A 25,683-nucleotide genomic window follows, 5' to 3' on the forward strand; every position below is an offset into this window, starting at 1 on the left:
ATGAGATTGTATTATTAGAGGGGCAAGAGGAGTCACTAAATTTATTTATGCTTGGGATGAAAATTGTAAATCACTTCTTTACATATATTTTTCTCTTTGCTATAATCTTTCTTTTCTCTTTGTTTTCCTTTTTCTCTTTTACTTTTTACTCTCTCTTTTTCTTTGCTTTCTTTATCCTAGGTTTAAAATAGATTTTATCATTAGAATAAGAATTGTAATGCAATTATATGTTAATTAATAATGCTATTATTATTATTATTATTATTATTATTATTATTATTATTATTATTATTATTATTATTATTATTATTATTATTATTATTATTATTATTATCCTATCCTATCCTATCTATTCTCTGTGCTGTGTTGTGCTATAGAATACAACATTTTAGCAAGAAATTATTTCGAGTGTCTAATTCATTCCTGTAATATTTGCCTCCATGTTTAGATTTTTTTTAGTAGGTTTTTTTTTTTAGCGTGAAACAGTTTGCAGGAATAAAATGAGGGATGCAAAAGTACAGAATGGATGAAACATAAAGAAAATTGCCCCGTCAAAAGAGTAAAACTCCTGGAGCCCCTTCAAATAAGGCAGAATTATGAAGGCATTTAAATTCGTAGGCCGTTTGTTTACCCCTTAGTAAGTTCAGCACGGTTAATAAAGAAACCGAAAAAAGTCCCCCTTTCCAAATTATAAAATAATTTAAATGTAATTCAGAACAGCATGCAAAATCATCATTAATTTTTCCGAGCTGGAAAGTTACCTTTGAACTTTTCGAGCGACGTTTTCGAGCTGCCAGAAATCTCCACGCACATTTCCCGCGCAAACCTTGACGCGTCTCAGACAGAAGCAAAAAGCTCCCCCTGGCGGTAGAGCCGATGATTGAACCTCTGGCTGAACCAGGATCAGCGAGCACCGCTGGGCCCGGGAGGGCGGAGTCGGGGGTGAGGCATAAGAAGCCGGAAAGCGGCGTCTGTAGCCGGTTGCTGGGATTGAGAAGGCAGGAGAGCGAGCGGCGAGCTGCGATGCTTTGGGACCGGTCGGGCTAGCAGGTAGCGCGTTGTGTGCGGGTCGGTCATTCATTCAGCAGCGGGGACACCGGCCGTCATGGAGAATCAGCTATCGCACTGCAAAATCGTGGTGGTTGGCGACAGCCAGTGCGGCAAGACGGCGTTGCTGCATGTTTTCGCCAAGGACGCCTATCCTGAGGTAGGAGAACCGGGGCAAGGGGGGAGGAGTGCAGGCAGCCCGGGATGGAGGAACCACAGGGGAGCTTGAAGGAGAGTGAGGGGAGCGTTCGAAAGGATGGGGCGAAAGGGCTCCATCCAAAGGGACCACGCTGCGGAGGTCAAATGGTGGACCGAGAAAGTGGATTCAGCGAGAAGCAATGGAAGTGAGTGAGGGCGACTGACTGGGTGTGCAGGTGGCGGGTGGAGAGTGCTCTTGGCGCGGGGCTGAGGTGGGCACGGACCCTGGTCCCACCCGGAAGATCCAGCGGCGGGGCACGAGCCCAACAATCACGGGCTACTTTATGGAGGACTCCGCAAACTGCCAGGGTTACAGTTCATGCAGGGGGCAGAGATTGAAAACCCGGTTTCTAGGTAGACTGTGACATTGGGAAGGCAAAGCGAAAGAGGGAAGTAATGGGTGAAACGGGCAGGAGAAAAAGTAGAGTCATGGATTCGTGGCGAAGGAAGGAGGTTCAAGGGCAGTTTCTGGTGGAGGCTGATATGAAGGACAGGAATCAGATCTGCTCAAGGAAAATAAGGGAATTTAAAATTTTGAAAATTAGGAAACTAAGGCTGGAAAAGGGTCATTTGATAATATAGCAATGGGTCCCATTCTGTGAATAAAGATGAGGACTGAAAAAGAGCCTTGGTCTCTTCAGGGAACTCTAAAAATCTAGTATCAGTTCCCAGCCCTCCTACAGGACTGCCTCTAAGCAGTTGCTTTCATCCTGGGGTAACTCATGAGTAAGCAAACTGCTGCCTCAAGGTAGTTTGGATTACTGCTTCCATCAGCTTCATGTAGCAAAGGAGCCTTGACAATATTAGTCCAGCACATCTGGAGGGCACGGAGGGTGTTGCTTATACCTACATTTTGTCACCTTAGCCAAGGCCTCTTTGTATCATATAAAGAACAGAATGGCCAGAATGGCTGCTTTTGAGAGAAGTCTGAAGAAGAGTGTGGACAATGATGGAAATAAACTCCCATTTCTATGAGTCCTGTATCTGATTCTTGATATGCATTCTAATCCCTTTTTTTTGTCCGTTCCCTGCAGAATTATGTCCCTACTGTATTTGAGAACTACACAGCCAGTTTTGAGATTGAGAAGCAGCGCATTGAGCTTAACATGTGGGATACTTCAGGTAAGTGAGGAGTTATCTTTGAAAAGACTGGAGTTTAAACTCCAGCTGAAATAGCCATTAGAAGTTGGCGCCTTGGAAAATATACACAAGGGAATTCTACCAGCTTGTATTCTTTCTCCCTCCCTCCCTTTCCTCCCCCACCCCTCAAAATAGCTCCCTTTTTTCCAACCACAACAATGCTGAAAAGTAGACTGGGTAGAGTGAAAATGACTGGCTATGGGTAAACTTGAATCTGGGTCTCCCAGCGCCAGACTCAATACTATACTTTTTATTATTTCTTTGTGATTTAAATATATGCATCTTCAGTTATAACACAGGAAGTGAAAATGAGCAATTATTCTGATTCATACATTATACCAAGCCTTATTTAATCATAGCTTGTTAAATAAATTGAAATAGCTGGGTTTCCTTGACATTTCCTTTCATTGCCCAAACCAATAAAACCAGATTATGGCTTGGTGTGAATCTTGGCAAGGAATCTTAACCTTCCCCCCAGTAATAATATTGTTAAGTGGATAATGACTGTACTTGGAAAATATAAATAAAACCCTTACTCCCTAGTTAAGGTTATTTGGTGAATAAGGCAGGTGCTTTGCATGTATTACTCTCCTCCCTTATATTTATAAACACATTATCGGTTCAACCTTGCCAGACTTCTGACAAAGTTCTGCTTGCATACAAGTGTATTTGCATTGTCAGTAAAGTCAGTGGGGCGCCCACCATCTTGAATTTCATCCTTTCCCACAAAACTAGAATTTGAAATACACAAACACACATTTTCTTTCAGTGTTCGCTGGTTTTCCTGATTCTCAGTTTCACAAAGCTATTAGAACCAGATTTGGTAGTGTGTGGGCGGAATTGGGGGGTGGGTTTCCCATATGATTATGTCCCCCATACACAAAGAGTAAAAGCTGCCCTAGTAGTCCCAGTCCTTACATCTTTCTCTTTATGTCACTTTCTGCCATGGCTGATGATCAAGGGGATTGGAGAGGGGTTCAGAGTGAGGCCACACAAGAAGAAAAAGGGAAAGCTGCTTTGGATCCAGGAGCCGTCCTCACTCCTGGGAGAAAGGCCCAGTGCCTGTCTTCTCTTGTCTCCAGAAAGGAAAGGCTTTTCTTTTGCTACTGTTTCAGGAACTGCTCTCCTAAGGAATTTCTTGGGCTCATGTTGGCTGCTTTTCAGTGTTGCCTTTTATTTTGAACACTCCTCCCTGCCAGCTTTCTGCATGATTCCTCAGACTTCAGGAAAATCTTTTCTGCTTTGGCTCAGGTTGCAAACAGCAGGTGTGGTGCTGTGATCATGATGAGGTGTGGGATAAACATTGCTGAGGCTGGTTGGGGAGGAGGGGAAGAAGGATTATCTGACTATTTAGGGCTCCCTTATTCTGTTTCGGCTGCGTTAACTTTACAGCCTCATGATTGGCACTGCCAGACCCTTCCCTTGGCAAAGGTCTCGCTTTGTTGGCTTGTGTGAAGGGATCTGTTGTATGCAGTGCAGCTGTGGCAAAATTGCTGGTGGCTTCTTAGTAAGCTGTAGAAAACCTCTTCTGTCTAAGGAGTGAAAAGGACGTCTCTTCCTTTAGCTGTGGACAGAGGAAGCAAGCAAACAATTCTTTTGCTGTGAGAGGCCAGAGCAGTACACAAAATGATAACAATGCTTCAGCATCTCCTAATGAACAGAAATTCCAGCATTCTGCAAGGCTGAGAAACATTCAAGGCTAACAACGGAGCTTTGCTATGGAACTATAGCTTCAGTTTTGGCAGCCTGACGGAGTAAAAACAGCCATCAGACTGCTTAGTAATGATAGTGAATCCAGCTAGACACGCCAGAAATTTGTGGAGGGTGGATCTGATGCATTTATTATCCAGAAAAGCCGACCATATAAAGCTATGCCTAGTAATAAGAACTGGTTACAGATGTTACAGACAAGTAAGAAGTAGGATTGAATCTGGCTGGCATAAAAAGCTGCTTGATCTCCTGCAAGGTGATCGGGCAACTTGAACACTGAGATCCACATATGCAAATATCTATTCCTGTCACCAAGTGTTTTTGAACTGAGCCTTCATTTCAGGGACAGTTTGTCATTAGCCCAGGAGGATCTGCTGAAAACAAAAGCAATGTGAAAGTACCCTAATCCTGCCTGGAGTTTTAAGATGGACAAGTCTTCAATTCTGGTCAAACATGGCATTTGTTGGAGAAAATGGAAAGCCTCTGTATTAGTTCCCCCTTCCCTTTTGAAAATCCTTTTGCAATAATTGACCAGATACACTTCTGAGTTCATAAACTACCAAGAACGTTCTGTAGAGGATCTTGCTGCTATTGGCTAATTTGGCCTTTCCAAACTTGGTGTGCTCCAGATATGTTGGACGCAATTTCCAGGATGAAAATGATTATCCAGTACTTCAGCATTATTAAAAAAATCCAATATTGGGATTTGTACTAGCTATTCCAATTCTTTACTGTTTTAAAAGGACCTTGAATACAAAATTCTTTTCAAGGTGAAATAAACATAACTACATCTACTACTACATTTAGAGCCAGTTTTAAAGTTCTCTATTCAAGTGAATCTTTTCCAGGAATGTTCTATATTTTCATTTCTAAATGAAATGTGCTGGATCTAATGTCTACCTTAAACTACAATTTTAGGGTTTTTTGAATCTGTCACTCCAGTTAATGGTGGAACTGACTTCTGTTAGTTGCCAAGGGAAAAATAAAAATAAATCTAGTAGCACACATTCCAACTAACAAGTTTATTAAGAGTCATTCACTTTCATAAACCACTCACTTCATTAGATGCATGGAGTGACTTGACCCATGTATGATTTAAATTGGGGGGAGGTGGTAAGATGATATTTTATAAGTATTTGTAATCTGTCTCACAGGTAACATATCTGCATAACCAACATGTCCCTCCTCCCCTACATCACCCCAATTTAAATCCCATATGAGCCTAGCCAAAAAAAGTGTTATCAGACTTCTGAATTTTGGCTAACATGGGTCTCCTCCTACAGTACTAAGAGAATGGCTTTCTGTCCATATTCAGTTGTTCACATAGTATTTCATATTTTCCTGATAATTGCAGTCAGTTATCCCTTCACATGTTTAATGTGAGAAGCTTCCCTGACAACATATAGCTCTGAACTGTGGCTTTTATGTGACTATATTATAGGCCAGGGACTGAACTGGAGGTGATGTCACTTATTAATTTCCTCTAGCTTCTTGTAGCTTTTAACTTCTAGGTTGGCTCTTTAGTGAAGCATGTGCTCATTTTTCTTCCGTCACACATCCCAGTTTTATTAGATGAATTTCCCCCAACTTAAATGTTTTTTCCAGAAGCGTTAGGCTGCAACACTCCTAACCTCCAGTCTGTGGACCTCTTTTCCCTTAAGCCTCTTCTCCATGAAGAATATCAAGGTGCACTGCTATGGGTTTTCTGGCAGTGAATTAATAGCCACGTTAAGCTTAAACTGTGGGGCAACAGGGCATTTCATAATGGCTGTTGACTACATTGAATGTTGCTGCAAAGATTTGTCACATCCAAATACCTTTCTTATACGACTTTTGCACTTCTTCTAGACTCTCTGTCTCCAGCTATGTTTTTCTGAGTCTGCAGGATGGTCAAATTAGATTTTATCTGCTGCACATGTGAGGATCATGTTGGCTCTCTATTTCATGTTTATGGTCATGACCATCCCAGGACCATTTAATGTCTAATAACTTTTAGGTTCTTATAAAGCTCTGTGACCGACAGACTGTCCTGTTGCATATGAACCAAAAGTGAATATAAAAATATCCTTTGGCCTAAGGTGCTGCTTAAATATTTGGTGTTCTTAATCTGGAGGTTTTGCATCTTGAAATAAGCCTCTCCCACTCAACAGCCCACACACACACACACACACACACACAGATCTTCAGGCACTGCATCTTGCAAGATATTCTAGTATTATATCCAGATGTGTGCATTGGTTTAGTACAAATCACTTTGAAGTACAATAAAAGTTAAAAAGGATGCAGGTCTTTGGATGATGTGATTGGGGTTCCAGGGATTTTGTTTATATGCACTCTTGATTGTAGGTCTGCTTTTCCATAGGCAAGCTGCTTTGGCAATATTTGGAAAACATGATGAGGCAGATACATTCCTCTTGGCCTCTGCAGTAATATATTGAGACACTATATGCCCTTGCGAGTTGGTTGACGCTCGAGGGCTGAAGTGTTGAGCAACATCCATGGTTTACCTTTAAGAAATTAGTATTGATTCCCCTTGCCTCCTATTGTGCTTTCTCATATTTGCTCTATTCATTAAAATTTGAAGTTTGCAAATGACAATAATTATATCCCAGATCATGTCCTTTAAATTCTGCTGAAAGGCTATAGAGTTTAATACACTTTTTGGCTTGAGCTAGAATTATAGTGCCATTTATCTCATTTCATGAAATATTCTCTCAAATTGAGCGTGGCTTAGAAAACATTCACAAGAGCCTTAGAAGATGGAAATGGTTCTTACTAAGCTTAGTGCATGTTTCAATTTATAATCTGATTTTAAAACAAAAAGGAAAGTATGGTATGATATAGTAAGTCTCTGACCCCATTGGAATTTTGAGAATATATTATAAATTATAAATTATCAGGCAAAAAGCTAATGGGCAAACCTGACTCTTCACAAAATTATGGCTATGTGGGACATTGCTGATTGCAATCTACCAATTTAACTTGTTCTCTCTGCTATTCTCTCTCCAGCTACTGAATCCGCTGCTCCCTATTAATCCTGCTTTATTTTGCCATTTTCTGGAAAGGGGAAATATACCTCCAAAATACATTACTGTGCACTCATTGTTTTGATTTCCTAAGAATTTTGACGCCCAGAGTTATCCTTGAAAATAAAGATAATGTTGTTAGCTGGTACTCTGCTTTGCAGAATGCCAGCTTTCCATTTCTAAAAAATATGGGGATTTTTTTCTTTTCAAAAAGTATGCTTTCAAAAGAAGGGTGATCACCACAGGAGACTTTCAGACAGAGTAAGTCACCTCCCAGTGCCATGTTGGGGTCCCCAGTACCATTTGGCAATCTACCACAGAGGTTATTATTTATGTTGACTTCCATGTTTCTTCAGAATCCAAAACTGTTGGTTCCATAACACTTATAGTTATGAGGAGCATTAAGAGTGTAGAAGTATTGCATGAAATATGTCCTTTACCCAAGATCAGTGCTAGTAGATCTCAGAAAACTGTCTTCTGGTCATAGGGTAATGTGATATCAAACATTTATTTTGGGTTCAGTTGATAGTAGATAGTCACCATAGGAAATAAGAGCAAACATCACGTTAATGTATGTTGAAAATATAAATGGGGCCACAAACATAATAGTGCTGATAGAAACTGAGAAATGGTTTGGATAGGAGTCAAAAATAAATTGGTTCTTACCTCTACATTTTGACTGCAGAGGGAGGAATGTATCTTGCATTTTTGCGTACATTGTACAAACTATGAGCCTTAATGCCTCAATTAGATTCACATATTGTGCCAAGGCAATGTTTCTCAACCTTAGCAATTTTAAAGTGTCTGGACTTCAACTCTCAGGATTCCTCTCAGCCAGCATGATAACGTATAAAGTAGTTTATTATGTTGCTCTAAATGTAATATATACATGAATCTGATGAATAATTCATGTTAGAGCACTAAACCATTGGATGAAGCTTGTTTTTTTGTTAGTCGCTCAGTGTAATGAACAAACAAGGAAGCATGTGGTTTCATTGTTTATTCCTATCTTGTTTAAGAAAGGAATCTAACAAGGAATCATTTGAGTGATTTTGTATATACACAAGATTCTCTGACTAATTCAATAAACCTTGATTAAAACAAATTATGGTGTAGATGATAAAAAGCAAGTTTCTTCAGTCTGGGGTCACAACCATGGAATAGAGTGGGAAGGGTAATGATATGATGTGATCAATGTATACCTGTGAATAGGAAGGTTGGGATTTTTCAGAATTTTTGGATTCGTAGAGGGGAGAAAGAGGGCAGTGTTAAGTTTCATAACAAGTTTACAAAATGTAATACATGTTTCCTAGCTAAACACAATGGAGAATCATGCCAGCATATTTTGGGGATGTCAAAATTAGAGCTTTGGAAGGTATGTATGCATGTATGTATGCATGTACTACTACTCTCATTTCCATAATTTTTAATTGGGCAAACCAGTGCATCCTAGGGTAACAATTTTTGAACCAAGGTACCTCAAGTGGGTTAACATATGTTCAAAATCTGGGACCCATGAATTCAGTGGAGTTGAAATTTGGCAAATTTTATAAAACAGTTTATAATACAAAATGTCATGAAACATTTTGTGCACACGTTCCTATGCAGATGTTTGATTGTGTTAAACAGTTCAACATGGGCTATTTTCAAGGCAGATAGACCTCTGAATACTTCCTGACTTTTCTAGTGAAAAGTGCTGCACATTGGAAGTTCTATCATTGCTGAAGGCATTGAGGAACCTGGTAAGAAAATATCTCTGAAATGATAAGCCAAGTCATATTTGTTCATGTGTGTGTCTGTTCCTGTGCCTGAATAAAAAAATCAACTGATATATGCAGAAGATGTGTGTGTTCTGATTTACTATGATGTGTGAACTCAACCAATATAAAACAAACTAAATCATACCTTCTGCCTGAAGGAAGTTGCACAGAAATCTGGCAGTCTGATAAATTGGGAACAGGAAAGCCAAAGATTTAGAAGTGAAAAAAAATACAGTGGGACTTTGTTTCCAGTAAGGTTAGGTTGAGAACAAATAGTTTAAGTTAAAGATATAACAGAAATGAATTTTCAAGGTTTTTCATGCTGGGAATTATAGGACAAATTAGATACAAGTTAAATAGATAGTTTTTATCAATAAAGGAGAATATTTGCAGCTCGAGGATGACCCGAGGGGTCCTTGGTGCTCTCTGAGCTTGCTTGTTTTCTTGCAAACATTTCATTACCCTAACTTGGTAATATCGCCAGTGCTAGTAAGGAGTGCTGTTTGCTGTCAGTTTATCTTTAGTTTCTATCTTTTTGTGTCTTTTTCAACTATATACATTTCTACCAGTATACCATACTAGGTATTCAGAGAATTGATATACTGGAAATGGTTTTTTAAACCTTTCTCTGATAAAAATTATTTCACTATTTATTATTATCCCAGGAAGATATTAATGGTGATGTTGGTGTGAGCAGAGAATAACTTTTCCTGTGCAGTGGAGAAGCGATCTTGATTCACCCTCTGTACTTCTTTTTTAGAAAGGGGAAAAACAGGAATGTTAAATGTTAAATCAGGCCTTGTAAACCTTAGTTTGGCCTACAGAGGCCTGGCCTGCTGGAGGTGATAGTTGTCTTTGACTCAGAGGATAAAGAAAGAAGGTAAATGCTATCTTTTATTTCAAGCATTTGGTATATGATTATGCAAACGTTCAAACTTTACTGTGGAATGTTTCTTCTGGCATGAATTGGTAATGCTGTTTCCTCTCAGGGTTTTTTTTTAAACCACTTTAGGAGAGCACAGTGGAAAAATGAAATTATATTTGCATCTTTTCTCAAGCTAATAGTTTCATTCTATTTGCAGAGAGAGTCTGGATGGTTACAGTTGCCATATTTCAGTATTAAATCACTGTGCCTGACCAATCTCTCTTCAGTTTTTGTTTTTTTTTGAAGTATATAACAAGCTGCTGACTGGGTAGGAGATTTTTTGAAAAATGCTAAACTTTGTTTTTCTTTGTGCCCTTCAGAGATTGGTGAAAAATTCTAGGCAGAGTGGAAAAAAATGATTTCTGCCTTCGCTCTATTTTTCTTTCTAGAGAATGTATGTGGCTGTTGAAATTGTTTGGATAAGTTCCTTATTGAAGGATACTAACCCAAGGGGAAGTGAAAGCAGAGGGGAATAATGCTGTTTTTCTCAAAAGAAGCAGTGATTCTGAAAAGCATTTTATTGGGATCTAGCCAAGAAAGGGGGAATATCTTAAAAACAAAGTAAATGTTCCAGTGCTACTTTTCAGCCCGAAATCTAAATGAAGCACTTCGTTTGAGAGGAGTAAGTGAAGTATGGCTTCTTTAGGATAACAATCCTCCCATCAGCTTACATACAATATAGATTGTAAATAAAATTGCAATAAATGTAATTTCTCTCTCATTTCTCAAGATCAAAGCTATGTTTTAGAGATACTTGGATATGTAGCCTATCCGGTTGGAAAACTTTATTTTCAAGTGTACAGTTTTTATTCTTCATGTTTTAGAAATTAAATATTCAGTAAGAAAACTAAAAGAAGTGCAGATTTTAAGTGATGGAATAAAATTGTGAGCAAACATTACAACAATCTAATCTATTTTGAGGAACTGTGCTTCTGAGCAACATGGAATTGTAAAAGAGTCTGTTGGTGCATGCTAGTTTGTTTTACTGGATTTAGCACACACACACCGACTTTAGCTGGCTCTAGGTTGTTTATATTTTAAAAGTAAAAAACAATATTGTAAAGTGAAGGAAAAAATATGTACAACCAAAAAAAGAAGGCCTAGTACATCAAAAGAACAATAATAGAGGCTCAACCTCCACCTTAGCTCCAGGCCTGGGAGCAAAGCCAGATTTTCAAAGATCTTCTGAACAGCTGCAAAGTGGGAATAGGAACTGTACAATCTTTTGGGAGAAATGCTATTCCAGAGGGTAGTACCATAACAGTGAGCGTGCTTTTTAAGTCTTAAAGATGACATTATTTAATTGAATGGACCTGCACGTGCCCATTCTGCCTGATCTTATTGAGTGAGCTGACACCATGGGAGATAGGTAATCTCTCAAATTACGAAGCCCATTGGTAGCTTTATAGACGAATTGCATCTGGAGGCTAATTGGTAACACAACCATCACTGCCATGGCCCAACCATCATGCTGCATTCTAGGGAAGCTCCACATTCAGCAATTCGAATTGACTAGAACAGGGAAATTGTCTGAAGAGCCTCCCACTCTAGGAATGGGCGCAACTGAGTCCCTTGATAGACCTGTGCAAAGGCCCTTCTGGCTTTAGCTTCCATCTGTTCTTTGAGCAGAAGCCGAGAGCCCTCAATGATTCCCATATTGCATACCAGCTCAAATGGGAAAGTGCATTCCCATTTAAGACCAAAAATGAATAATTCCCAGTTCCAGGAGACACAAATAACCACAGCCACACAGTTTGCTATGATTGAGCCTGAGTCTGTTCCTTCCTATTCAGACTCAAACAGCCTCCAGACATCGGCAGTCACCTGATGGCTGGAGTCGAGATCTGCAATTGAGTATGATCTGCATACTGATGATTCTGGATGCCAAGCCAATAGATGGCCTCATCCAGCAGTTTCATATAGATGTTAAATAGGAAGAGAAAGCGCATCAAGACTTGAGGCATCCCACAAATGAGGGGCATATCTCTCCATCAGCACTGAATGGAATAGCCCCAGAAGAAAGAGATAAATCAACACAATATGGTGTCCCCCATCTTCACAGCTGCTGCAGAAGGATACCATGATGTATGTTAGTAAAAGTCATTGAGAGATCAAGAAGAATAAGAATGAATGCATACTACCCCATCTTGGCTCCACCAAAGTCTCAACAGTCCAAGGCCGGACTGTGGGAAGGACCACAGCACACACACCCAATAACAAAGAGCACAACAGCATAACAGCAAACCAGTCTTTAATCTTCAGTCCGAGCCTTGGTATACAGTGAGTAGGAACATCAAAGTCCCTTGCAAAGTTAGCGCTGGGAGCTTCCACCTCCCAGAGTGCTTTATAGGTCAGGGACTATACCCTCATGCGGTCCACCACCCACCCACCCACATACATACACACACACACACACACACACACACACACACACACACCAGTCACCCAACATCTGGTACCAGCCTTCCCTTCCTTCCAGCAACTTCAGCACTTCCCCCCTTCTGGAGCCATGTTTCAGCTCCTCGCACTGTCCGCAGCAACAACAGTACCTTCTCGCCCATCTAAGCGGCCAGCTGGTGAGCGATCAGCTGGCCAGCACACTCCAGGCGTCCCGGACTTCTCGCAGCAGCAGCCTTCCCTCCCGACCGGAGGGCCGATCCATAGGCGATTGGGTGTTGAGTACCCAGCTGATGAGCAGAGGTGGAGCACAGCATACAGAAGTCCTGCTGCTGCAGCCGCAGCCTCACCCGATGTTCCTGTGGCTCCCTCAGCTTTGTGTGGCTGCCTCACTGGCTGATTTTGGACCCCTACCCCACCCCCAGGTATGGCAAGCCCCGAACCCGGACTCGACACAAAGATTATCAACAAATGCAAGCAATGCTGTTTCTGTGCTGTAATGCGATTTGAAACCTATCTGAAACAAGTATAGATAATCTACTTCCTTTGCAACTGCCATCTAACCATCTTAACCTTATCTTAAAGGAAAGATTGGAGACTGGATGATGTCTAGAATTGTTGAACCTATTGATGGTTTGTTGGAGAAAGGATACATTGCAATCTCCTTCAAAGCAGGAGATTGGAGATACCTCTTTTCCCCGAACATCATTCCATGGATGCAACTATATGTTACCTCCTTACCAGCAAAAAGGATCTGAATTCAAGAGTCAAATAGCTGAAGCACCTGACTCATTTCATTGGGAATCACAGATTCCAGTTCATCCCAGATAATCTCACAAGACCATGCCCCAGGCATATCAAATGGGCTGTCCAATCAGAGTATTTCTGAGTAGATCTTATCAATCATATCTATCAGGTAGTATGAACTTTACATTTCACACGGTGCTCTGAAAATATTCCTGAAGTCACACCTGTCCAGCAAAAAACAAATCATCTTCAAAAAGACTGCCAGACAACTGTCCATGAATGTGATAAAGGTAGAGTAATAGTGTTTTGCTGCTCTTAATATCACAAGGCAATCCTGAATGTGATAACTTACTTGTGTTGGATTGGGTTTACATGGGCAGAAATCTGCTTTCTGTGTTATTAGAATGGTGTTGGTTAGTCTAATGATGTTGGTTAGTCTAAGTCTTTATAGCACCTTGGGGCTACGTGCATAGCATAGGCTGAGAAAGAGCTTCAGTGGTCAGGAATCAGGATGATACTAATTTGTTTTTCCACTGCACAATGCAACTTTTAAAGCATTGAAAACTGGTTGGAGTTGAGAACTGGTTGGAGTTCTTCAACTTGGGTTGAAGAAGCTGAAATGCTGCTTTTTCCTGAGAACTAGTAAAAGGAAGAAGCACAAAGAAGCAAGGAGACCATCCCTAGTCACGGATCAATAGCTGTCTTTCTATTTAAAAAAAACTATTGGACAGATGGTTCAATCTAGGTATGTCTGCTTTAGATCCTGTTTGCGAGGTGGAGGTTATTGTAATGCTTCAAATTTAGATTATATGAAATAGTTATAGAATGCCCTTGCCATCAAATAATCACAGTCAACTGTTATATGTGAAAGTGGAGTCTTAGAATCATAGTTCTCAGGCAAGTTCTGTCTCAGAAGAAATTAAGCAGCAGCTAAAACATCTTTATTTAGAAAAGCATTTTGGATCCTTTAAAAAAAAACACCTCCAAACATGGAGAAAAAATTTGCTACTGGAATTCTTTCTCATTGGACTGCCCACTTTTGGGCCAAAAGCATTTAGCTTCGAGCATGAGAACCTTCAGTATCTGATAAAAGATCCACTGCATTTAGGATGGGGCAGGCCTCAAGGTCATTGAAGAATACTCTGGAGATTAAAGAGCCATATATGCATTTCTATGGGAGGAAGAAGTCTGATGTTGCTTATTCTTTAGTCTTCAAAGTGACAGCTTAAAGGCTGGCATTCTGAGAAGGAGAAATAGTAAAAAGCTATATTATAAACTACAAAGTTATTTGCTGAAATGAAAGAAATGAGCTGGATACCAGGCACCCATGTCCTATTTATTTTTTTGACCCTTTTTCTATCTTTGACTTCATCTCCTGCAGCTAAAAGTTGATATGACAAACCAACACTCAATTCACTTTTGCTAATGACAACCCTGCATAGCCATGGGCTATAAAAACAAAGTGTAAATGAACAGTGACAATATTTTTTTAGCCAAGCACATATTAACAAGAGCTCTTCCTGGTTGTTTTCCTCTGGATAAAAATGGGAGTTTTCTTGCATGAAGGGTTGCCATGACATTACTAGGGAAATTTTAGAATGCCTTCTTTATGTGGTTGTTTTTTACATCCATGTAAAAAAAGGGGGGGCATTCCCCCACAGAACCCCTTTGTATGGATACCTGCCCAACAGACCAGTAAGCCAATTTAGTAATTTAAGGACATATTGATATGGGTGCAATGGTGGGTTAGGGTCCTATATCAAAAGGAAAAAAAGCACTAATCACCCACTATTTTATTTCTCACAATTTATACAGATCCAAAGGCATTGTTGCAAGTAGAGGTTATATCTAAAGCTTGGATTTTGTTTTTTAATTGGCTAGCTTCTTATGTTTTAAAAGAAAACTATATTGAAAAATAAATTAGTAGATAAGAGCATGGTAGATACCAATGGCTGTGTTGGCAGGTACATTATTGTCTTCTATAGCCACTCTGAAGACCCAACATATATGACTAAATCTGTCTAAAATTTAATGGGAGATGCATAGTCCTATTCCTTTTTAAGTTATAATATTCCAGCATGTGAAAGAGGAACACATCTGGCCCTGAGTTTTTAAAAATCAAGCATTGGTCTTTTTTTTTTTTTAAGGTGAAACGTTCTGTTATTTGCAGTTGCAGCTTAGTCAAGGGAATGTTTGTTTCTCTTGAGGAGAACAATGTTCTGTTGATGAAGGGGTGTTATGCAGCCTTGATCAAAACATTTATGCTGGCGAGCAAAGCTTATAAATACCTGATGTTTTTATTTTAGGACAGCTCATGCAGATTTATGACTGTTTAATATTGAAGTAATTGGGAATTAATAATTCAGATTTAAGACTATTATCATTTTATTTTTAGAGGACATATTGGCTGGTTCATTGTTGATATCACTTTATTAAAAACATAAGATTTTGGATGGGAACTTGATCAAACAGAAGGCATAATTGCTTTAATGCAGAAAGAGCAAGGCTGAATAGAAATTACGGAGATACTTAGAATTTTTGGGTTCTGTAGAAATATTGTAATTCATCCTCAGAAATATAAAAACCCATTTCAAGGTAGAATAACTTCTAAGATTTCTTTTTAAGTTGTGATGGCTTATAGCTTTTCTGTTTCACAGTTGGTAAAAATTACATCCAGTAGGAGGGAGGACTGATACTGATTTTATTTTTGATAGGATGAAGGAGGCTGTGTGGAGCAAAACCAGTATTAAATCATTCTATCTAATTCTAACTCTCCACTCCTGCCAAATTTATATTTTGTATGAAATTCCGTTTTAACACCCTTGTCTTCAGAAGTGTTGCTATGGACTATTTGATGTAATTTGTGCGTTCTCATTTCTTGTGATTGCAGTGTGAAAAGAAGGGCCTTAAAAACAATTTGTTTCTTGTAATCTATTTTATCCAGCAGCATCCTTTATCTGATAGATGTTATATAGCAAAAACAGTTGTTTGAGAAAGGTACGCATTTTAAGAAATCCATTGCAACTATGAAAGAATAAAATGTAGCAAAAGATTATGCAAAAATATAATCTTTACATAGGATCAGGACAAACAGGAAGTCTTAGCATGAAAAAGATTATAATCTTAGCACCATCTACTCTTAAAGTTATTTAATTTTAAGACAATTATGGAGAGTCTTAGTAGTCCAGGTCATGATTGTCCCAAAAATGCCCCCCCCCCCCCCAAAAGGCAATTGGACTTTTTTTCCCCCCTTGTGGACCTTTAGCTTCTTATCCAAGAAACTTCTTCAGCTTTAATTTTAAAACATAATTTTTAACGGAACAATTTCTGACTTAGGATGAGCTCAATCCTTGTCTTATCCCATATTATTATTTTTTTAATGTATAATTATTTGAAAAAAAAATCAATAGTTTCAGTTTGCCTTTTGGTGCAATTGCTATTGGAGAAGGTACAAGTACGGTGAAGATATTGCTTTTATCTTTAGCTTAGTCACTTTCATGATTCTGTACGATGGGGATTGCAAGTCAAGCACAAAACAAGTGCATTCAGGTTGCATGGGTCAAGAGTATCACCCCAACTCTCATTTGTACTCCAAGTTTTGAAGCTGTTCCATCTGTCATGATTCCTGGTTTGCCAAATATTTGGCTCCATCTGTTAATGACATCTGGTTCCACCTGCCATTAGCTGCCATGCCCCATTAATGCTGTTAGACATCTGCCATCACTGACTGACCTCATCTGCAACCAGTAGAAACCCATTTGAGTAAAGCTTAATGGCTTTCCCTAAATACTGATCTTGGTGCATGGTGGTGATTACATCTCACATAGGGTCTGCAAACATTTGTGACTCCCTCTCTTTTTTCTCTGAAGTCATTTGTTCCCTACTGTGCCCCAGTCTTCCTTATCATATCCCTCACAGGTGGATGCTGGAATTACACATGGTAAATTTACTAGATCTTTTAATTAGATTGGGAAGGATCTCTGGTTTTTTTTTTTTTTGCTCCCCCTTTCCCTGATTGCTTCAGGAAAATTCAACTGGCTGTATTTCTTTAGATATTGGGGTCTCTTTCTCAGGCTTCCACTTAATGTTCTCGGCTGCATCTGAGATGAGTGTGCAGTTTTTATTGTTGTTCGGTTGCATCTCAGTGGAATACATAATTGCAATCAATTAATTTATGACCTCTGCTGTATGTGTTTATTCTGTATGGCATGCTGAAGGGGAAGTGATGAATCCATTTTGAGCTATTTGCCCTTTTTCTAAACAGACAAGCTGCTTTTCCCCTGTCATCCAGTCTATGAACACTATAAATTACGTACGTGACACTTGGAATTTGCAGAGCATTTAATAATGTTTTTTCAATACCCTCACAACCCCATCAAACTGACTGTTCTCATTTTACAGAAACAAAATTGCTGTTATCTAAGCCCCTAGCATGTTGATTGTAGAAAGGAAAATGAGAAGCTAGGAAGAAGTACAAAATAGCCCAGCAAATATGAGAATTTAAGAGGCTTCTCAGCTTCATTCCCAGTCATAAACCTGGCAGTTTTCAAGACAAAAAAAGCCTATTTGTCTACTTTCCTTTTCTTCCTTCGTAACCTTTTTAGGAACCTAGGCAGGAAGTGAGAAGGCTACCTTTCATTCAAGAGAAATGAAATCTGGATTTCGTTGCCTTTTTCTTGAGTGTTTTGGCCTTTCTACTACCAACTAGATTGCCAGTATTTTAGCTAATGCTGCTAAATGGTGCTAGATTTTGATACAGTTGTGAAGGCACCAGGCCAGAAACTGAGAAACACTGAATTTTAACCTGCAAAGGGGCAGCTGGGTGACCTTGAGCCAGTCACTCTATCTCTGGCCTAGGAAGGAGACCGTAGCAAGCTATTTCTGAAATCTTGCTAAGGAAACTTCTGGAATTTGCCTAGACAGTCATCAGGAGGCAAAAACTGACTTGAAGGTGTACATACACACATGGACACACACACTGATGCTAAGGTTGCCAAACATTCATATTCCTGAATATGCAACTCTCAACTTCAAATCTGTATTTTGATACCTAGGATTACATAATGGCCACACCAGTGTTTGGTATGTGTTTATTTCAAATTTTGACTGAGGGTGCAATCTAGAAGGAGAGAGAAACAGCTGGAGCTGAAGATAGAATAAAATGAAATATAGAGAATATTGATAACAAAGGAAAAGTAGGGGATGAGGAAGAAGGCAGGCAAGGGAAATCAGAATATGAATGAGTATGAACAGGGTTGGTGAGAGAGAGGGTGTGATATTTCTAAACCTGCCTTTTCTGGCATGTGATTCATGGAACTTTTAAGAAAATGTGATGCTCAGACTGAAAAAAAACCCTACCCTATATGCTATACAACATACAAATATCATGTTTAGCCATATAATTAAGGTAAAATTGTGTCTTTCTCATGCAGGCTCAACATACTATGACAATGTCCGCCCCCTTGCCTATCCAGATTCAGATGCTGTTCTTATCTGTTTTGACATTAGCCGTCCTGAAACTCTGGACAGTGTCCTTAAAAAGGTGAGATTGCTAAAAGTGGTACTAAAGGGAAATATGAAGATGTGATGGTAAAGCTAAGAAGAGCTTCTTTTATTTTGGGAAAATAGGTTTGTCTATTGCCTGCAGACAAAGAGGAGACAAAATCACACTATAGCTTAAAAATAGTCTATTGCTAGAAATGCTAAGCATCTAATTAATAATGAAAAATTGAAATATTGCAAAATTACCAAAATGTGAAACAGAAATATGAAAAGAGAAAAATAGCACTAATAAATCCACTCAAGGAGGATTGCCATAAACTATTTGTTATAGATAGATAGATAGATAGATAGATAGATAGATAGATAATAGATAGATAGATAGATAGATAGATAGATAGATAGATAGATACATACATACATACATACATACATACATACATACAAACATACATACATACATAGATACATACATACATACATACATACATACATACATACATACATACATAGAAACAAAGCATGTCTCTACCTCAAACCTTGTAGTCTAATTTAAGGAAAGCATCCTGAGTTTTTGCACATGTTGACAAATTTTACGTTTCTCATGACCAGAATGGTGGTTCTCTACATCAGATATAGGTAGTCCTTATAGACACTCATTTAGTGACCCTTACTAAAGTTACAACAGCATTGAAAAAAGTGGCTTACAGAACTGACAGCATCCCTTTGGTCATGTGGTCAGAATTCTGGCACTTGGTATCCAGTATGTATTTACAATGGTTGCAGTGTCCCAGGGCCATGTGATTGCCATTTGTGAACTTCCCAACCACTTTCTGACAAACCAAGTCAATGGGAGAAGCCAGGTCTCCTTGGCTGCACCACTTAACAGCAATGATTTGTTTAAAAACAATGGCAAAAAAGTAATAACATTAGATGTGACTTAATGTGATTTAATAACAACTTTGTTCAGCAATGGACATGATGGCCCCAGTTGTGGTCGTATGTGGAGGACTATGTGTGTACAGAATCTCGCATCATAGAAATCATTATTATTGTTTTGCTGCTTGTAAAGAGGTCAGGTTCCTAATCATTAGCATCTCCATTTTTGTATTGGAAACATAGGTATGGGGTTAAAAAAAGGTGTGATATGGGCATGAGGTAGGATAATTGAGCCAATGGCCTTGCCTAATTATATTAAATCATTTTAAATTTAACTCTTTATATTTTTCTCTCTTATAGTGGCAGGGAGAGATACAAGAATTCTGCCCTGGTGCCAAAGTAGTTTTGGTGGGCTGCAAAATGGACATGCGCACAGACTTGAACACTTTACGGGAACTCTCCAAACAGCGCCTTATCCCTGTTACACATGAGCAGGTGTTTATTTTGCCTTTATTTAAAGTAATGGGTTAGCCTTGGCTAAGTCTCAGTTTGTTGCCATGGGGCGAAGGGAGTGAGGCCGCAGGGAACTGACACACATCCCCCATGCACAGATATGTCAGGAAATTTGGGGCTTAATCTGGGCCAATTCTGATAGTAGGTAGGTTTTCTGATAAGATTAATCAGACTGACTCAAGAGATCAGATCATTTTTGTGGTGTCTCTATGGAACAACTTTTCATGAAAGAATTGCCAAGTATTAATTTTCCCCCTAGCTAAATAGTAATAATATAGGTAGTTCTTGACTTACAACAGATTGTTTAGTGACTGTTTAAAGTTACAATGGCACTGAATAAAGTGACTTACGGCCATTTTTAACAGTTACAACCTTTCCAGCATCCCCTTGGTTATGTGAACAAAATTCAGGTGCTTGGCCACTTGATTCATACTTATGATGGTTGCAGTGTCCTGGGATCATGTGGTCACATTTTGCGACCTTCTGACAAGCAAAGTCAATAAGGAAGCCAGATTCATTTAACAACCGGGTTTCTAACTTATCAGTGATTCACTAAACAACTGTGGTAAGAAATGTAACAAGGGGCAAAACTCACTTAACAAATGTCTCACTTAACAACAGAAATGTTGGGCTCAATTGCAAGTCTTAAGTTGAGGACTACCTGTAATTTGGGCAGCCTAATCTTGCCTTAAGGCATGGATTTTAATTGATGCTGGGCTTTCATCCATATTTTATATTTTACAGTTCTAATTTTGCTCCATATTTGGATTTGGATTTCTATTGCTTTGGTATGTCAGTGCTTTCATTTTAATTGTGTCCCTTTTCCTTTCCTTTCCTGTCCTGTCCTCTTTCCTTTTGTCTTCTTTTTTTTCTTATTTATCTTGAGGGCCTTTTTAAACTTTTAAATACATTATTAAATATATTGAACTACAGTTAATCTCAGAATGAGATGTCCCTCAATGTGGGAGCATGCAGGGTTGAGGCCCAGTACCATGTATTAAAGAGATGCCAGGAGCTGCATTGGATCCCGCCACATGCTTATTTTGCTAATAAGCATGTAATGGGATAAATACTTAAAATAAGCATGAAGCCAAGGTTTATCGGCTACATGTATATGTAAAGGAAAAAAGCAAGTCCTTTCCTGCCTTAATGATTTACACACTTGTGTGCAGTGTTGCAGCATTTGGACAAACCATGTTAATGCCAAAACGATATGTGTGTGATTACATCATTATGCAAATGCCACAATTATGTACAGGTAGTCCTTGATTTATGACCAAAATGGAGCCCAGAATTGCATTTATGTTTAGAAGTTGTGCCAGTGAAGTATGGTCATCATATGACTATGTCCAATTTTACTACCTTTTTTGCAGCAGTTCTTAAATGAATGTAGTGGTCATAGTCATTATATAAACCCATTTTTTTTCAATGGGTGTTTCTTGCCAGAAACCAGAAATAAAAACAAGTTTCTGGCAAATAACATGGTAAATCATGGCCACATGATTACAGGATGCTGCAGACTAATTTAGGCTAGTTACTAATTGCCTAAAACATGATTAAATGACTGCAAGGGGGGCAGCTTTCAAAACTTCGAATCCAGGTTGTAAATATCTTTTTTTGGATCTGTGGACCAGCTGTCAGTTGAGGACTACCTGTATTTGCATATGACATCTAACAATCTACCTGACTTTAGCTGATATTAGCTGTGATGCTTGCATTACATCATGCTGTCCTTGGGCCTCCCCACAGATGCACATGTATATTCTGATTATTTTTTTACCTTTCCCTTTTATGCATATACACAAAAGTGCCTTTCAGCAGTAAATAACTGCAGAGTAGCCTAAAAGAGCTGATCTACTCTGACTCAAGCAGATGCACAGGCTAAAAACTATTAATAAGTACATCTCCAGCTTTCATTTTAGATGAATTTTGTATTTGCCTGAGCTGGTATGTTCCCTGAATTTCTCTTGATGCCTTTTAAAGCCATACTGCAATCTGCCTTGCCTTATCTGTGCAGATGAGCATGGCCTCGATGAGTAAAGCCCTGTGTGCATTCAAAAGCTCCCTGAAATAACTGATGCAAAAAGGAAAAAGAAGAAACAACAACAACGCCCTGATTTGAACCCAACAGAAGGAAGTTCTGGGGCCAGAGGCTCCTTTGCTGCTAATTCCACCAGCAGAATCTTCTGCTCCATATCCCAGTTGCAACCTTCCAAAATGGGAAGCTGGGCTAGCTTATTTTTAACTTTCTTTCCCACCTTGGCATTCATAGATCCTAGCATGTTTTGTATCCTCCCTCTTTTAGACACAGCCCCTCTCGCTCCATTTTTAAAAGACACTCCTGTGTCCCTTCCTTCAGGAGAAGGACTAAAATTAATTAAAAGCTGTGATTTAAATGAAACACATGGAATAACAGTGTCTGGGGAAGTGATAGGTACTTGTCAGAATGTGGGGGAGGAGAAGTGAAGTGATTGCAATATAATAAGCAATTACCAGAATGGGGATGGAGGGGTGGAAGAAAGCAAAAGGCTGTGGGTGAATTCTGGCATAATGCAACAGTGTGTTTTCCCCTTACAGGGCAGCATGCTGGCCCGGCAGTTGGGTGCTGTGGCATATGTAGAATGCTCTTCCAAGGTGTCAGAGAATAGTGTGCGGGATGTTTTCCATGTGACCACACTGGCCTCAATCAATCGGATGCATAAGCACTTCAAGCACAGCAACTCAAAGCGAGGACTGAAGCGGATTACTCAGATGCCCGGACGGACAGATTTATTGACTGACCCTGAGATCCGTAAAGACCGGGCCAAGAGCTGCTTGGTGATGTGAGGGTGGGCACAACTGCAGAGGGGCTGAAATACGGCACTGCCTGTCCATATCACTTTGTGTAGTAACTGGGAATGGAAGGTCTCTGCACTGATGGCCACATTCCCCAGGATGTAGGTCAGAACAAACTAAGGCCTGTCTAGAAGCTGAGTTGGGAGGGATCTTCCTGAAACTGCAAATACTCAGCACAGTGCAAAAGCATCTAGATGACACATGGTTGCACAAAACACACAAAAAAAATGCTCAGGTAGTAGACATCTTCCAAAGAAAGGAACACTTCCCTGTGAGAAGTACTGGTGGTGATAAATACTTCAAATCTTCTTAAAGGGTTATTATTTCACAATTAGTTTCACAAGTGTCTGACACTTTTGGGGGCTGTGGGGTGTGTCACTCAGTCCATGCCCACAGCGTGTGTGCACATGTATATATGTGCTCATGTTTGAGGGCAGTCATGGAATAAAAGAATTGCAGAAGAATCAGATGAAATTGTGGTCATTTTAGATGAAAAATCAGATCAATTAGGATGAGGCGGATGAGGGCTGATAGTTCTGGGCAACAGTGCACTTGACACTCTGGAGTAACTGGCAGGTCATTTTGTCCCAAAAGTGCTTTTTCAAAAGGCAGCGGGACTTTCTGTTTTTTTCTTGAGGATGTTCCACATCTGATCCAAGAAGCTTCTTCAGTTCTGACTGAAGAGTGGAAACTAGAAGGATTTATATTTATATTCCTTGCAGACATCATGGCACAAGGATGTTGTGCCATGAGGACTGTAATCATTCTCCACCATTTCTTCAGAACTGAAGAAGCCTCTTGGATGAGATGTGAAATGTCTTCAATGAAAAACAATGTCCAGTTGCCTTTTGAAAAAGCACCTTTGAGACCACCGTGATCTGCATGACTGAGATTCTCCATAGACATTTGACAGGTCACTTCACTACTTGGCAGATTTCTGGAAGAGACATTACCAGATATAATTGCCAAGAAAGTAGCACTTTTGGAAGAGATGGTTTTCATTATCTCTACCAAGGGTGAAATCTAGAAAACTCAACAATTGTGTCCACTGGAGCCTTTGTTTTCAATAATAGCTGCTTTGGTCTTCACTTGTCTTGTATGACATCTTTTTGTCTCTGCAAATTTGGGAGACTAGGTAGTCTGCCATGACCATGGCTGCATCGTTCTTTACCTCAAATTGTTGGCAACTGAAGTCTCCTTATGTTGCTTTGGGACATCAAAAAGCAAAACGTAAGTTTTAAAGGTTTGGGAGTAGACCCATATGAATTCCTCTCAAGTGGGATTGATGTGGCAAGGCATGTGTCTATGTGAGAGAACAAAACAAAGGACCCTGGACTTCATTAAGAACCCTGTCAATCACTGGAGCAAAATAAGAGCTGCTAACTGTCAGCTCAGAAGAAAAGAAATAAGTGTAAGCGCAACCCACCTCATAGGGTTGTATTTGTGGAGGACAGCCATATGTTCTACCTTGAGTTTCTTAAAGTCAGGATAGAAATTTAATACACATTGCATGAAACATTTTTTTTATGCAGTTAGAAAGATTGCTTACAGAGAGTTTGACCCCCTTCTAATGTATAGGGCAAAGGCAGAACAGGAAGGAAAGATAACCATTCTGTTGACTAGAGATACCCTTGCTCAGTCAGAAACCGGTAGCTTTCTGTATTATACCTACTGCAGTATTCAACTGGTTCTAAGGACTCTGATGAAGACCTGGTGCATCCAGAGCAGAGATTTATAAACTCTTTTTGATTACATTGGACTGGGGGAAATTCAAGCTGCAGGCTTTCATAATTATTTCAGTATTAATGGCTCCTTGGGTTCCAGTGTGATCCTAATGTTGCTGCAGATACCTTTCTTGGTGCTCTGTGAACTCTTGGCTCCTAGAATCTAATTTTTAGAAGATTCTTGAATTAAAAATAAATGGCATGGAGCAGAACAGCAGTAGCTAGCTTCATCTTTATTCCCAGGAATACTTTTGTGTATTGATGACATTTTAAAATGATAAAATAATGATGGTGTATTATCTATATAGATGCCTATTCTAACTCATGGCATAAAATGAAATATAATTAAAACATCACAAGGAAAAAACCCAGATATAATAGTCATTAACATTTAAATTTTAAGTCCTTGGCACTAAAATTGTATGGTACCAGAATACCATATAACTTAAGAAAATACCACTACTAACAATAAAAATAATATAAAATAACATAAAATGAATGAAAAAAGACAAAATGGATTCATGAGTATTTGAAGGAATTTGCTGCTTTCATCAGAAGGATGAAACCAGACAGTAACTGGTAGCACATCAGTAACTTCATCCTTTTTGTACATACGTGGCAATAATACACACAAAGACCAGAATTTGTATTACACCACTATAATACTGCTTTAGATGTTAGAAGCTAGTTTACTTTCTAATCAGTATTTTGGAAGAAATCATGTTAACCACGGCCGCCATTTTGTAAAAACATACAATGTGTTCTCAAAATTCTACCGGTAGTAGAACAAAAAGATCAGGGCCCTCTCATCAAATATAACATAAAAAGGGATTTCTTTTGAACAAGTGAAGGACCCTAAAGCTTTAATGATGTAAGTTCTTGAGATAGACAAATGGGACATTCATTTTGTATTAGTGCTGCTACAGACAAACTGCCTATGCACTGGTCTCCAGATAGGTTGGGACTATGGTCCTCAGAATTTCCCTGAACGGAATGGAATAGTGACATGAAAATTCTGAGTTATATAACACAACCAGGCAAGTTAGTTCCTGTAAGTCAGTGTTTTTCAAACATGAAAAAAATTAACATTAAAATATGTGGACTTCAATTCCCAGAATTTCCTAGTTATCATTGACAGGTGTTGGCAATAGGGAACCCACAGAATTTCTCATGCTAGCAGGGGATTCTGGAAGTGAAGTCCATATATCTTAAAGTTGCCAACTTTGAAAAATACTGTCCTGATCTCCCATGAAATGAAAAACTACTTCACACCTCGGGAGTGA

At 39.2% G+C, this 25,683-nt stretch overlaps 1 protein-coding gene across 1 annotated transcript; it reads left to right on the plus strand.

Annotated features, from left to right (window-relative positions):
• The first annotated feature begins 757 nt into the window (after positions 1-757).
• RND2 (Rho family GTPase 2) lies at positions 758-23,140 on the plus strand. Its single transcript, XM_026686118.2, has 5 exons — positions 758-1,207; positions 2,280-2,367; positions 18,383-18,492; positions 19,689-19,823; positions 22,419-23,140. The coding sequence occupies exons 1-5, from the start codon at positions 1,106-1,108 to the stop codon at positions 22,665-22,667; spliced, it is 684 nt and encodes a 227-aa protein (XP_026541903.1). The 5' UTR covers positions 758-1,105; the 3' UTR covers positions 22,668-23,140.
• Positions 23,141-25,683: the final 2,543 nt, after the last annotated feature.

This window comes from Notechis scutatus, chromosome Z (assembly GCF_049901735.1).
Source record: "Notechis scutatus isolate UNSWTSFEM ecotype Mainland chromosome Z, rNotScu1.2, whole genome shotgun sequence".
In the NCBI taxonomy this organism is placed as follows: domain Eukaryota; kingdom Metazoa; phylum Chordata; class Lepidosauria; order Squamata; family Elapidae; genus Notechis; species Notechis scutatus.